The sequence below is a fragment of the Myotis brandtii genome, unplaced genomic scaffold (assembly GCF_000412655.1).
Source record: "Myotis brandtii unplaced genomic scaffold, ASM41265v1 scaffold105, whole genome shotgun sequence".
NCBI lineage: Eukaryota > Metazoa > Chordata > Mammalia > Chiroptera > Vespertilionidae > Myotis > Myotis brandtii.
Genome location: NW_005353538.1, coordinates 1,724,195 through 1,739,062, shown reverse-complemented (window position 1 = coordinate 1,739,062; position 14,868 = coordinate 1,724,195). Strand labels below are relative to the sequence as shown.

At 54.2% G+C, this 14,868-nt stretch overlaps 2 protein-coding genes across 5 annotated transcripts in view; both read right to left on the bottom strand.

Annotated features, from left to right (window-relative positions):
* SCN2B (sodium channel, voltage gated, type II beta subunit) overlaps window positions 1-745 on the bottom strand; it is a 16,620-nt gene extending 15,875 nt beyond the window's left edge. Inside the window, exon 1 of the mRNA XM_005856797.2 lies at window positions 448-745. Within this exon, the coding sequence (XP_005856859.1) occupies window positions 448-517 (70 nt within the window). The 5' untranslated portion in view covers window positions 518-745. The remainder of the gene's footprint in view (window positions 1-447) is intronic.
* Window positions 746-12,369: 11,624 nt separating this feature from the next.
* AMICA1 (adhesion molecule, interacts with CXADR antigen 1) overlaps window positions 12,370-14,868 on the bottom strand; it is a 42,223-nt gene continuing 39,724 nt past the window's right edge. For all 4 annotated transcript variants that reach the window (XM_005856796.2, XM_014539154.1, XM_014539142.1 and 1 more), the window contains one exon: window positions 12,370-12,759. In XM_005856796.2, coding sequence (XP_005856858.1) covers window positions 12,676-12,759 — 84 coding nt within the window. In that variant the 3' untranslated portion in view covers window positions 12,370-12,675. The remainder of the gene's footprint in view (window positions 12,760-14,868) is intronic.

The window sequence follows — 14,868 nt, the reverse complement described above, 5'->3', positions numbered from 1 at the left end:
AGACAGATTCAACTTGCTACCCCCGCCCTCCCCCCCCACTGCCCTCCATCTCTTCTAATGTCAGCATCCACCAGATTCCAAGGGCCAGGGGCCCCAGGAGGACCCCTGAAGGGAGCATTCAGTCTCAGCACCCCACCTGTGCAGCAGCTTCCAACACCCACAGACTGCACATGGAGCTCCCCCATCACACACACACACACACACACACACACACACACACACACACACGTCCACTGCAAAGCTATCCAAACACAAACTGCCTCCCCAGACGCCTGTCATCCCTGAGCAACACTCAGCACTTCTGAGCCAGCGCCGCGCAGTCCCCAGCAGCCTCTCGGCCCCACACCCCACTCCCAGGACGCGGAGGGGAGGCAGGTCTGCGGGGCCTCCTCCGGCTGCACTGGGGACCCTCCAAGCATGCGATGCGCGGTGTGCAATCTGACTTACCCAGAGAGAAAAAGAGACCGAGCCCTGTGAGGCCGAAGGCAGGGCGAGGGAGCCAGGCATGTCTGTGCATTTCCAGAGCCTGGGAGCACTGGGATGTGGGCAAGGGCGGCTGAGGGCTACGCGGGAGGAATTGTTAGGGGCCAAAAAAAAAATAAATAGGATACACGGGTGTACTGCAATGACACACACGGCATTAAGGAAGCTTTATTTCCATCTCTCTAATATGGCCGGCCTGTATATTGCTGCTAAAAAGAACGAGGGAGTGTGTGAGGGAGAGAGAGAAAAGGGGGATGGAGTAAATCTTGCGGTTGTTGGATTTCAAACGGCAGGTGGGAGGGCGTAAAAAAGTCTTTCTGAAAAGAAGCAAGTTCCCCGGAAATGTTTACCCTCGAAAACAAGAACTAAAGCAGACCCTGCCTTTCTTCTTGGTTGGGTTTTGAAAGCTGTTAGAGGAACCCCTTTATTTCAAAGCTGCTGTCAGGGTGAGGGGACACCCCAAAAAAGGAGACACTTGTTCATGTTATTTGGAAAGCATTCGGGGAAGTGAGTCAGGAGACTTTGGGGAAGTAGGGACTTCCTCATTATTCTGGCATTTTCACTGAAATCAGAGTATGTCAAAGCGAGCTGGTGCGAACGCACCTAAGTGGTCTTACAGGGGATGTAAGGCACATCCCAGCCGTGCGGGTGAGGGGCCACGCCAACCTGATGAGCTCGGGGAGGCCTGCGTGGTGGCCTTGCCACCTAGAGACCCAGAATAACCACAGAAGATGGTCTGAAATGAAAACTGTTTAACTAAAAGCCGTTTAAGGCAGGTGTCATGTCCTAGGCTAGAATCTTCCCTGATAAAGGCCGGTCTTTTTATTGTTGAGAGAACACACATGTTCCCCACTTTTCTTCCCTTTGCCCCCCTCTGCCAGCTCCCGCCCACCCCAGGCCTTCACCACACTATGGTCTGTGTCTGTGGCTATGTATGTATGCATGCACATCCTTGGTCACCTGCTCCCACCCACCGCCCTCTGAGAGCTGTCATTCTGGGTCATTTGTCAGATTCTTTTATTCATTAGATTCCACACATGAGGGAGATCATGTGACACTCGTCTTTCTCTTACTGACATACTTCACTTGGCAGAATGCTCTCCAGGTCAGAGATCCTTCATTTTTACTGCTGCATAGTATTCCATGGTGTAGATGTACCACGGCTTTTTATCCACTCATCTGCTGATGGGCACTTGGGCTGTTTCTAGACCTTAGTTATTGTAAATTGTGTTGCTATGAACATAGGGGTGCATGTATGTATCCTTTCTGATTGGTGCTTCGGGTCTCTTAGTATACATTCCTAGAAGTGGGATCACTGGGTCAAATGGCAGTTCCATATTTAATTTTTTGAGGAAACTCCATACTGTTTTCCATAGTGGCTGCACCAGTCTGCATTCCCACCAACAGTGCAGGAGGGTTCCTTTTTCTCCGCATCCTTGCCAGCACTTGTCATTTGTTGATTTGTTGCTGGTAGCCATTCTGACAGGAGTGAGGTGATACCTCATTGTGGTTTTAATTTGCATCTCTCTGATGATCAGGGACTTTGAGCATTTTTTCATGTTCTGTACATTCTCTTTGGAGAAGTGTCTATTCAGGTCTTTTGCCCATTTATTTTTTTTTAAATTGGGTTATTTGTCTTTCTTTTGTTGAGCTATATCAGTCCTTTATATATTTTGGAAATTAACCCTTATCAGATGTGTCACTGGCAAATATGTTCTCCCATTCCGTGGGTCACCTGTTCATTTTGTGATGGTTTGGTGTTTGCTGTGCAGAGCTTTTTAGCTTCATGTAGCCCCACTTGTTCATTTTTCCCTTTGTTTCTCTTGCCCTAGGAAACATATCAGCAACATTTTTTTTAAAGATAGAGGAAAAGGGTAATAAGCCAAGGAATATGGCCGTGTTTGGAATGGAAAAGGCAAGGGATGCTCCCCTACAGCCTCCAGAAAGCAATGCAGCTCTGCCTCTGCCTTGGTTTTAGCGATGTGAGACCAGTGTCAGACTCCTAACCGACAGAACCGTAGGATAATAAGTTTGTGTTGTGAAAACCAAACAGCCCAGCCAGTGTGGCTCAGTAGTTGAGCATCAACCCATGAACCTGGAGGTCATGGTTCCATTCCTGGTCAGGGCACATGCCTGGGTTTTGAGCTCAATCCCCAATCTGGGGCGTGTGGGAGGCAATGGATCAATTATTCTCTCCCATCATGGGTGTTACTATCTCTCCCTCTCCCTTCCTCTCTCTGAAATCAATTTTTTAAAAAAACACTCTTCAATGGTTTCCATGCTCAAATAAAGGTCACTCTTTTACCTCAATGGAGCCTGTCTGTGGTCTTTTGCATCTAACAGGCCTTTGGAATGTCAGGGTAACTTCCCTTCCTCCAGACCCCTCAGGGCACAGCCACTGCACCAGAGCAGAGACTACAAATGCCCTTGTTGTTATTTTTATGTTGTTAACTGCTAACTACTATCCTGTACCCACTGTTAGACCCGAGCGAGGACAAAGGGCAGGTACAGAAGGTCACCAGGGCAGAAAGCTCCAGGTGCCCAGCAAGGGGCAAAGCTGGGAAAACAAGCGCCTCGCCCCCAGGGTGACCTCTCCTCCCCTCCCACATCACTGGTCCTGCGGTTTGGACCCCGATCTCTCATATCCCTGGTGAGGCGGTTTAGACCCCTGACCTTTCCTCCCTAGAGATAACATCAAGGCCTCAGTTGCATTTCGGCTCCAGGCCCAGAAAAGCAGCAAAACCAGACAAGTGACACAGTGGCTGCCTCAGGACCAACTCTACTGACCAATGACCCCTGGCCCTGGTGCTGACCAATCAGCGGAGACCACGACCCTGAAAGAGCTCACCTGGGAAGCAGATGAATTTTCTGTTAAGGCCCTGAGCCCTCCCCTAAGATTCCCACCTGCAAGAGAGAGAACTATGCTCAGAGCAAAGGACCCCATGTGCACTCTCCCTCCAAGGAGCACACCTGTGCCCTTCCCTTCCCCTCTCCTTCCTCCACAGGCACGTCTCCCCCAACCTCTAAGGGCCCCCATGAGACTGCAACCAGGGAGCCGTGGACATTAGTAGCTAGTCCCGGGCTAAACCCCTGAAGCGGTCTCCAGCCCCATCCCCTTTTCCTTAAATAAATTCAATTTTCTTTAATCACCATCTGAGATGCACCACCGACCTTAACCTTTCACCCCCTGTGTATGTGTCTGTCCATCATTTCACTTTTTATCCAATCCCTGAGATGCCCTCTCCTTCCACTTTGCTTCCTCCCGCCTCCCTGACCTATCACCAATGGGTCTCCTATGCCCCATTATGTCTCCTCTGTTGGTTGAATGTATAAAACAAGGTGGAAACTGCCATTCCCTGGGGCATTATCTCCATGAGGTGAGACTTTGCTTCCCTGTCCACAGTTTGGCTCAAATAAACTCACAGAAGTTCTCCACAGGTTTGAATGCTTCTTACGTGGGCAGTAAAAAGACATTCCCGAGACAATTGGGGGGAAATGCATATAGTCTGTGTAATTGATTATATTAATGTAAGTTTATTAATTTTGTTAGGTATGAAAAGTGTTGTGCTATGTGCTCTGAGAGCTTTATCTGTCACACGCCAGAAATTTTACAGGTAAAATGATATGATGCCTGGAATTTGCTTAGAGATATTCCGGGGGGACAGGCAGGAGGGAGGCGGTGTCAGTGTTGGAACTGGCGGTGGTGCCGCGGTTCATGACACAGTTCTCTCGTCTATTGCATATGCTTGACATTTTTCTTTAAAAAGGAAGGAAAAATAGGCTAAAACCAAGAGTAGGAGAGCTTGGGGTAGAGTCCCAAGGGCCTCTAAGCAGAGAAGATCACCCCACTTTCTGGGAAGACATTTAAGTAGGTCCTCAGGCGGCAGCCACATGCGGCCTGACATTTTTTTTTTTTCCAATGAGAAAACAGCGGTTGGCAGGTCTTAGCCACCGGGGGTTATTTGTGTATGTGTGTGTTTTAAATATATATTTTTTATTTCAGAGAGGAAGGGAGAGAGAGAGAGAGAGAGAAATGATGAGAGAGAATCATTGATCGGCTGCCTCCTGCATATATCCCACTGGGGATCGAGCCCACAACCAGGGCACGTGCCCTGACCTGGAATCGAACCAGTGACCTCCTGGTTCATAGGTCAACGCTCAACCACTGAGCCAGGCCGGCCGGGCCTAGCCACCAGTTTGACATGTGTACAGTAGCCAGGTAGTCAGAGCTGGGGTTCACGGAGTCTGTGTGGAGCACTGGGCATTCCCAGCATGCCACACTGCCACCAAGAGGGGGGCCTTGCCTCGGCTTGTCTAGGGCCACAGAGGGGCCAGGGCCCTGCCTGTGCTGAAGAGGAAGGAGCCAGGGCAAGGCCTGCAGGAGCAGGGCAGGCCAGCTCAGGGCTCGGCTCAGAGCAGACACTCAATACACAGGAGCTGCGTGGCTGCACAGCCCTGCCCCGCCCCCCTGAGTGGGTGAACGAATGGATCTGGAGAGGGAGTGAGGGGAAGCAGCCATCATGGTGAAGGTAGTGGGGCCCAGCCTCGGCCTCTGGGTCAGAAGGGGGAGGGAAGGAGGCCAGGTGTGGTGGCAGGTGCTGGAGCCAGAGGGCTGACGGAAATGCTGGCGCTCTCTCCCCGCTGAGGGGTGTCCATGCCTGGACCTTATACAGACTCTGTCCTCAGGTACCCTCGTCGGTATGCTAGCGTATGGCCCCGCTGGCTCATCCCAGGACACACAGCCCATGGGAATGAAAATCAGGGAAGGAGAAAGGGGGCGACCCAGGGAGAAGTGTCCCCCGACCCCCACCCCGTGCCCGTGGCCACAGCAGGCTCCTCCCGGCTGCCCCCTCCCCGCCCCCCACCTGCAGCCCAGTCCCTGCTGCCTGTGCAACCAGGGCCTTGCTGAGGCTCAGCCTCCTTCAGGTCCCAGGCTGCACCCAGCCGCCCAGGCTGCCGCAGGCACATGTCAGCCGGAGAGTTTTGGTTTGACGTGGCCGGCCTCCTCCTTTTTCGTAATGCAGCTGAGGGTGCCCGTGCGGCCCAGGGAAGCCGCTTCTCCCGCTCACTTGGTCTCACACTGGGTCCAGGAGCTTCCATTTGGGGACATTTGAGATAAGAAGTGGATCCAACCCTGGTCAGGGTGTGGCTCAGCTGGTTGAGCATCGTCCTGTGCACCAAACAGTTGCCAGTTCCATTCCTGGTCAGGCCACATGCCCAGGCTGCAGGCTTGATGCCCAGCAGGGAGCATGCAGCAGGCAGCCAATTGATGTCTCTCTCCCTCTCCCTTCCTCTCTCTCGAAAGTCAATAAAAACATTTTTTAATTTGAAAAAGAAAAAAGAAGTGTATCCAGAAGTTCCCTCTGCTTCCATTCAGTATTTGACCAAGAGAAACCAGGTACGTGATGTACAGCAGAAGGGTCAGAGGTGCTGAATCGGGGGCGAGGTCCCTCAGTGTGACGCAGAGGAGGGCTCCCCAGAACCCCGCCCCCCTCTCCCCCAACCACTCACTTGAGCCTCCGGATGCCCTTTTGCCCCGGAAGAGTAGGTCTTCCCAGGAGTAATGAAACCCGGGAAGCAGGAAGTCAGAGTTACTTTGCAGAATGAAACACCAAAACCAAAATGGGCTGCATTTCTACCAAGTACCACACATCCTGCAGATTTTACCAGATGACACTCAGGTACCTGCTCTGCTGGGAGAAGCGGTCTTACCCGTAACCCAGAGGAAGATGGCTGTCGGCTTCGGAACGCCTACCTGAGGCACAGAGAGCCTCCCTCGCTGCACTGGCCTTCGAGCCCCACTTCTCAGAGCGCGGTCCCCAGACGGCATTGCCCCACCACCTGGAAGCTCCTTAGAAACAGCGACTCACAGAGCCCAGCTCAGACCCAACCAATCAGAATCTTCATTTCTAACAAGAGCTCCAGCTTATGCCTGAGCACAGTAAAGTCTGAGAAGTATTGCCTTCAGCGAATATGAAAAGGTTTGCAGCCCGGAGCAAGGGGCCGGGTTTGGGGGTTGGAGAAACGGGACTGCTGAGCAGGAGCAAGCTGAGGGGTAAATGCTGGCCTCAGGGACCTGCAAACACCGCCCTGGCTCAGGACACCAGGGCTTGGCGGCTGGCGGGGCTCGGCCGCTCCCCTCTCCTCTCTGGCCCACGCCCGTCCCACCCATCCCATTCCAGGGGAGGTTCTCTCACCCACATGGGGCTTCACCTCTGGTGTCTGTGTCTCAGCAGCCCCTCCTCCAGGAACACCCTCCCCTCCATAGGGGCACCTATAACCTGGTAGATAGAGCATCTGAATTAATCTGAAACATAATCAAATTATTTAGATCTTAGAACACATATACTTATGTGACTAGGGGCTTAAGTTTCTTATATATGAACTAGAGCCCCAATGCACAAAATTCGTGCAAGGGTAGGCTTTCACAGCCTCGGCTGTGGCCCCACCCCCCACCCACTGGTCGTTCGGGAAGGTCCTTCCACTGTCCAGTCTGATTAGCATGTTAGCTCTTTATTGTATAGGATAGGGGGGTAAGTTTTTCTTAAAGTTTCCTTTTCCAGACCTTTGGGAAGCAATTAGGGAGGTGACTCAGCTGTGAACCCACCAAGCAGAACCGATAAGCAGGGTCAGGGTCAGGAGTCAAACCATCATCTCAACATCATCTCATCGCCGGATGACTAATTACAATAGCTGATGTCTGCGGGCACCCCGGCCTGCACGTAGCTGTACTCCTCGCCCCAGCCCCTTCCCCTATATACTCTTGCCCCCTGTGCCTTGCGGGAAGGCAGGATTTGACGCTTGCAAGCGCCCTGTCTTCTTGGTTGGCTGGCCCCAATAAATGCCTCATGATTCAACCCCTCCTTCGTGAGTGGACACAGCGACAGGCAGCCCGAGCCCGCCCGGGGGTTCCCGGTAACACTCTCTTGCCCGCTCAGCCAACACCTAGTCTTCCTTTAAGTATCTGCTGCAGAGTCACCAACTTCCCGTCTTCTACTCACCTCCTCTCTCTTTGCTCCTGTGACACGGGGCACACTCACTCATTTGTTTATCAAGTCCCTCATCCAACAAACTCGAGTATCTATTTAATGCCCCGTACGTGCCAGGCACCCAGCTGGAAACTGGAGACCCAGCAACGAGTGAGCCACAGCTCGCCCCCGAGAGCTCCCAGTCCAGATGGGGAGACAAAGGCCTAAGCTCTCCACAGAGCGAGGAGCACAGCCCGTTGCCAAGGACAGACACAGGCGCTCCTGGCATTTCTCGGGCCGTGCCGACCAGCGGAGAGTGCTGTCCGCTTTGTGACGCTCCCCACCTCCCAGGCAGACTGAGCTCTGTGAGGACAGGGACGTGTCTTACAGCTGAGTCCGTGCTGGGCCTGGCCTGGTCCCCCAGCAGATGCGCATGAACAAATGCCTGTTTTACATCCAGAGAAAGGGAGCACCCCGCCAGCCTGGCCTCTCGCAGCCTCGCACAGGTGGGCCAGGTGGGAGCAGGTGCGGCTCCTGGGCACGCGGGGCCTCTCCGGCCCTGGGAACTGTTCAAGGACGGATTGTCCCCACGGGGTCCCTGCTGACCCGACGTAGGTCTCTAAGAGCTTAGGAGCTCTGCGAGAGATTACAGCCCCGCTCCCATAAAAATAACCAGACAGCCTCAGAAGATGCACTCCGGAAAGCAGAAACATCCAGAAGATGTGAGAGCAGCTGGGCCCGGCGGGCAGGACTCAGCTGCCCCTGAAGGCATGCTGACGGCTGGCAGGAGGGAAAGGCAATCCAGGCAGGGGGCACCAAGAGCACAGGCACAGGAGCGGGAAAGACACGGGTGTTTGTATCAGAAGATTCCTGCCATGCCCCTGGCTGGTGTGGCTCAGTAGATGGAGCATTGGCCAGTGGACTGAAGGGTCCTAGGTTTGATTCCCATCAAGGGCACATGCCCAGGTTTCGGGCTAGATCCCCAGTGTGAGGCCTGCAGCAGGCAGCCAATCAATGATTCTCTCTCATCGTTCATGTTTCTCCCTCTCCCTCTCCCTTCCTCTCTGAAATCAATAAAAAAATATATTTTTTAAAAATAAGATTCCTGCCATGAAAACAGAGGAAGGGGCGGCTGGGCCGACAGGATTGCACCTGCCTCCAGGAGGTGCAGGCACCGAGGTGGGGCTCAGGCAGGCGCTCCGAAGGTTCCCGGGCGGCGTCTGAAATCAATAAAAATATATATATTTTTTAAAAATAAGATTCCTGCCACGAAAACAGAGGAAGGGGCGGCTGGGCCGACAGGACCGCACCTGCCTCCAGGAGGCGCAGGCACCGAGGTGGGGCTCAGGCAGGCACTCCGAAGGTTCCCGGGCGGCACCACAGTTGCTCTCACACGAAGGCCTTTGCTTTCTGAGAAAATGCAAGTTCTCTCACTTTTTAAGAGAGAAGAGACGTCTTGCGAGTTGGTTTTACAGAAGTGGTAACGATTGCCTGACCCCCCTGCGGAAGACCAGACCACATTTGCAAACCCACTGGCTGGGACGGGTCGGTCGTCCTGGGAAACTGGGTTTATCCTTAGGGAGAGGGCCGCTGGTCTCGTGGGAGAGAACTTGCAACCTAAGGTGCTTTGGGTCTAAGTCACTGAGCTGATTCAGCAGCTGCCTGACCCCTGCCACGTGCACACGCACACACACACTCACACATACTCACACACACTCACACACACTCACACACACACACACACTCTCACACACACACACACACACTCACACACACATACACTCACACACACACACACACTCACACACACTCACACAGTGGGGTTTGTGTGTGTGTGTGTGTTTAAAGGCTAATGTAGCCCTAGCTGGTGTGGCTCAGTGGATAGAGCATCGGCCCTCGGACTGAGGGGTCCCAGGTTCGATTCTGGTCAAGGGCACGTACTTGGGTTGCAGGTTCCTCAGCCCAGGAGGCAACTAATTGATGTGTGTCTCTCTCTGTCTCTCCCTCTCCCTTTCACTCTCTCTAGAAATCAAGGAAAAATATCCTCGGTGAAGATTAACCAAAATAAATAAAAAATAAATAAATTAATTAAATAAGTAAAACAAAAAACTTTTTTTAAAAAAGGCTAATGCTGACATGTCAGCACACTGACCCGGCAAAGGGAAAAAAGAGTGGGGTGGCAGCGAGCAACAAAAGCCTGCAGGGCTGGCGGCGGCGGCAGGCCAAACTCTGGTGCTACTAGATTCTTCATGATCCTCACGCGAGGATATTTCCCATGATTTTTAGCGAGAGTGGAAGAGAGGGGGAGAGACAGAGAGAAACGTCGATGTGAGAGAGATGCATCGACCGGTTGCCTCCTGCACGCGCCCCAACCGGTGCTCGGGACCAAACCTGCAACCAGGTACATGCCCTTGACCAGAATCAAAGCCACAACCCTTCAGTCCGCAGGCTGACCCTCCAACCACTGAGCCAAACAGGCCAGGGCTGGATTCTTCATTGTTTATGGGCAGCCCCACCCTCTCCAGCACATTCATGTCGGACACTGCTGCTGCAGGGCCTACCACAGGAGGCCTAGCTGCTCCGCCTCCAGTGGCCTCCGGCCCTTCGGAAGGTCCCGCCAAGTGTGCAAAGCTCTCGCTGAGCTCAGCTCCTAACTCTCTCTCTCCGATGGGAAGAGGAACGTGGGTATTTTGGGTTAAAGAGCTTCCTGCACAAAGAATAAAACGTGAGTGAGAGCCCAGCCCGCGTGGTGCAGTGACTGAGCGTCCAGTTGTGAGCCAGGAGGTCACAGTCCGACTCCGGCAGGGCACACGCCTGTGTTGGGGCTCGAGCCCCAGTGTGGGGCCTGCAGGAGGCAGCTGATGGATAACTCTCTCTCATCATTGATGTTTCTCTCTCCCTCTCCCTTCCTTGCTGAAATCAATAAAAATATATTTTTTAATAAAAAATTAAAAAATGAATGAGAGATGGGGACTGAGTCAGCAGAAGAAACACCCCCCTGGGGAAACTACACTGGAGCGGTGGAGGCTCAGACCAGCACCGTCCCTACGGGACCTCGTGTAGTCCCCCCAAAATGCCCGCGCCCCCATTGCCTGTGTAGGGCAACAGCCTCCAAGAGTTGAAGTAAACACTGCAATGCTGAAGAGAGAGCAGGATTCGAACTAGGCTCGTTGGACCACAAAGCCCATTCCCTGCGCCTAGGCCTCCAGGCTCCTGCGTGTGACAGACAATCCCAGGAGAAGGCACGCAGGGGTAAGCAGGTCTTCCTCTCGGCCCCAGAGGGAGATGGGTTTTAGGCAAGGCTCGTTTCTGAGAGCTGTGGTCTTCCTCTCAACCGTGACTCCGTCCTGGGACAAGAGGAAGGTTCGTGGGGAGGTAGGATGGGGGAGTGGGCTTCCTCCTTCTCCCCCCTCAGTGACAGCTGCTGAGCCCAGGATAAAAGCCAAGCCTTGAAAGAATCAAATTCAAATCTGGGCAAGTCAGACCCTGGAGGGTGTGTGCACAGGGCAGGGCCTGTGGGAGCTGCTCGGCCACCCGCCAGCTCTCGCCCCAGCTACTCTCTTTGACCCAGAGCAGCAGTTGCGAAACCACCGTCCCCCCACCTAACCCTATGCAGCCAGGGTTTGAGGAAGTAGAAAAGGCCACCTAGCCAGGACAACACATTGCTTAATAGCCCAGAAAGGAAGCCACTTCCTCGTGTCACCGTGTGTCCCCGCTGGTAAGTCTTGGACAGGGTATTGCCTTCAAAGCACATAGTGAAACTATTGGCACTGTCTTCATTTAGAGTTAAAGGTAAGAAGACAATATTTTTTATTTTTTGTAATCCTCACCTGAGGATATTTTTCCATTGATTTTTAGGGAGAGTGGAAGAGAGAGGGAAAGACAGAGAGAAACATCGATGTGAAGGTAACACATCGATTGGTTGCCTCCTGGCGAGCCCTGACCAGGAACCTGCAACCGAGGTACGTGAGACCGGTCAGAATCCAACCCAGACCCTGTGGGCGGCAGGCCGACGCCCTAGGCAGAGCCAAACTGGCCGGGGCAAGGAGACGGTATTTAATGACCCTTAGCCCTGGCTGAGCAAGAGCAAGAAGAGGCCTCCAAGTGGAGACCCCAGAACAGCGGGAAAGAGGCGCTGCTGGTGCGTGGTGATGAGAGGGCGCTGACGGTTAGAGTTAGAGGACGCTTTGAGAAAGGTAGCTCCACTCGAACTTGTACCAGAAGCTGAGAAGCGTGACGGCCTCTTCCCCCACCCTGACAGCCCAAGGGGAGGCCGGGGGACAGAGGACGAGGAGGGGCCCACAGGAGGCGAGAGGGACGTGAGCTGAGCCCAGGCTAGAAATCGGAGCTCAGAACCAGAGATTTTAAAAACTAACCGTATGAATCTTGTAATGGTAACCAGAGGTATAGGGACCTCGCATTTCAGACCAACAGTTAAGTCGATGGCTACGTACCTTGGCAACCTGTGAGCATCGCTTCTGAAAGAGACAAATGCCCACGCTCCACCCGGGACTTCCGGGGGCCTCTGTGAGGCTCCGCAGAGCCACCAGCCACTCTGCACCCAGCCAGAGTTAAGAAGCACTGGTGTGCCCAGCTGGCGTGGCTCAGTGGCTGGGCATCCACCTATGAACCAGGAGGTCAGGGTTCAATTTCCAGTCAGGGCACATGCCCAGTTGTGGGCTTGATCCCCAGTGTGGGCCTGCAGAAGGCAGCCCATCGATGATTCTCTCTCTCCCCCTCTCACTTCCTCTCTAAAATCAATTATGTGTGTGTGTGTGTGTGTGTGTTTTAAAGAAGCGCTGGCTTACATTTTAGAGGTGTATTCATACCCCACTTCCAACCCCCCAAAACTTTCCCAGTCCCCTCGGCTGACTCAGGGTCCCACTCCTCTCGCCCCAGCCAGGGGACGACGACAGGATGACATCCACAGAACACATTTATTTAGGGGCGATGTGCCACAGGAAACATTCGGGTGGTTTTCACTGCGATTCTTCCCAGGATCACATTCAACCTGAGGGACTGATCGGATGGGGCGCTTGGTGCAGCTGGGGCAGCTCAGCCAGGGTCCGCTCCAGAGGGCCCCCGTCTGTGGCCATCTTCAGCCTCGGGGCAGCCAGGGAGGCAGGAGAGCTGGCGGGGGGCGGGGGGGGGGCGGTCTGCATGACTGGCACAGGGACAGGCCACACAGGGGCGCCTCTGCCTCGTGAAGGTGAGGGGACTCTTCTTAAAAGGCTTGCCCTGTTAGGGGCACTCCCTCGGCCCACTTTTTCTCAGGCGGGTAATTCAGTGCTGAAGGCCACACTGGGTGCTGCAGGGAAGGGAAGGAAGCAGCACAAAGCAATTTGTGAAACGTATTTAAATCCGAACAGTCACCCCATACGGAGCTCTTTCCGCCCATCCGGCCCCACCCGGGAAGTAGGTAATATTATTCCCATTTTAAGGATGAGAAAACCGAGGCTCAGAGACGCTAAGTTACCTGCCCAAGGTCACCTCGCTTCTAAGTCAGAGTCAGGATTTGGACCTGTGGGTCAGCCCAGCTCCAAAGCTGTGATCTTAGCCACTTTGCTGTACAAGCTGAGAAAGGGACCCGGTATGGGGCCCCTTCATTTACATCAACTCAACAACAAAATCAAAGGTTCTGTGTTAGCCCTGCTCCTGCCCCTGAGGTCCAAACAATGGCCTGCAGGCGGAGTCCGCCCCGAGCTTATTTCAATAACCTGACCAGCCCTGATGGCCCAGGAGTTGGCGGCCCATTTTAAGAGGACAGAGGTGCTATTTCCTGCAGTTTAAATTATAAGCACCGCTCCGGCCAGTTGTGCTCAGTGGATAGAGCATCGGCCTGTGGACTGAAGGGTCCCGGGTTCGATTCCGGTCAAGGGCACACACCTCCGTCGCAGGCTCCTGGCCCTGCTCAGGGGCATCAGGAGGCAACCAATCCATTGGTGTTTCTCTGTCTCTCTCTCTCTCCCTCCCACTCTTTCTAAAAATCAATGGAAAAATATCCTCAGGTGATAAAAGTAAAAATAAAAAAGCAAAAAATAAAAAATAAAAAAGTAAAAATAAAAGAATAAATTAGAAGCACCTACCACTGAACCTGGGCAGGGAGCTTCGAAGACAACTCGCACCCACCTCCTCCCACAGCCTCTGTGAACCCCGCGGGGCAGGAGCCAGGGCGGCTGCGTCAGCAGGTCTCAGGGCAGCTGGGCCGGAGGTCCCTACAGACCACACAGCAGGTCACAGGGCAGTGATGGCCGAGGGGGGTGACTATATCCGACTGCGGCTCCAGAGAGGAGCTACTGTTCCAGCCGTAGGCACCAGGCCAGGCCCCGACCTCGCGTCCCTGGAGAGCCTCCCGGGCTGTGTCCGCGGGGAGTCATGTGTCCTCAGCCCCGGGTCAGCAGGAAGCGCACGAGCCATCACCCGCACAGCGGAACCTGCGCTCCTGGGGGCCTGGGCCTATGGTTAGTCCACAAGCAGCCTGTCCTGCCACTCACCCTCTGCCCTGCCCCGCTCCCTACACAAAGGTGCCTCCTTCAGCTGCTATGCTTCCCTGGGGAACTGAGCCAAGAGCGAAAAGGAACCAGCTCCTCGTGATTCTATGGGATCCAGTGTGCAGCCCTCCCGGCAGTTAGGTGAGGCCAACGCGTAAGAAGTCGCTCTCAGAGTGAAGAAATCTAGGAGCTGGGAGGGCCCCCCTCTGCCCTCCTCCATCTCCACCACCCTCCTCAGCCACTGCCACACTGCTGTCCATGGCCATGAGTTCTCTTCTCTTCCCTCAATCCCCCACCCCCCAGACCCTCCCGCCTCCCCAGCCCACAGCGCTGTGTGCCTGCCCGCCATCTGCGAGTCTGCCCTTACAACAGCGCTGTCCAAGGATCAACGGCGCCCCTTCATGAGGGTGTATTTAACCTGACATAGGACCTAAGCAAGGACCCATGGTGCCCTCTTTGTCAGGCCCTACTGATGGGGCAGAGGCACCGTGTCATCCCACATTGAAGTTCCCTCTTCACCCCTAAAATCCACCACCTCTGGCCTTCATGCCCCTCGTACTCAAGGCTGGGCGTGAAGGCACCTTGGAATGACTCTTCTATCCAGCAGAGCTTCAGCGTCTGACTTTCCTGCCGCTTAGAAAACTCTGCCCTCAGCAGCTCCCCCCAGCAGGTCCTGGCTGTATCCCACCCCTCCAGGTCCTGGCCATCTCTTCCCCCATATCCTCCCCACAGGTCCCAGCTGTATCCTCCCGCCAGGTCCTGGCTGTATCCGCACACACCCACAGGTCCCGGCTATATCCCCCCAGGTCCTGGCTGTATCCTCCCTCAAGGTCCTGGTTGTATCTTCCCTCCAGGTCCCGGCTGTATCCCCCCCATGTCCCAGCTGTATCCTCCCCCCCAGGTCCTCCGCCTCCAGACACCCGGCC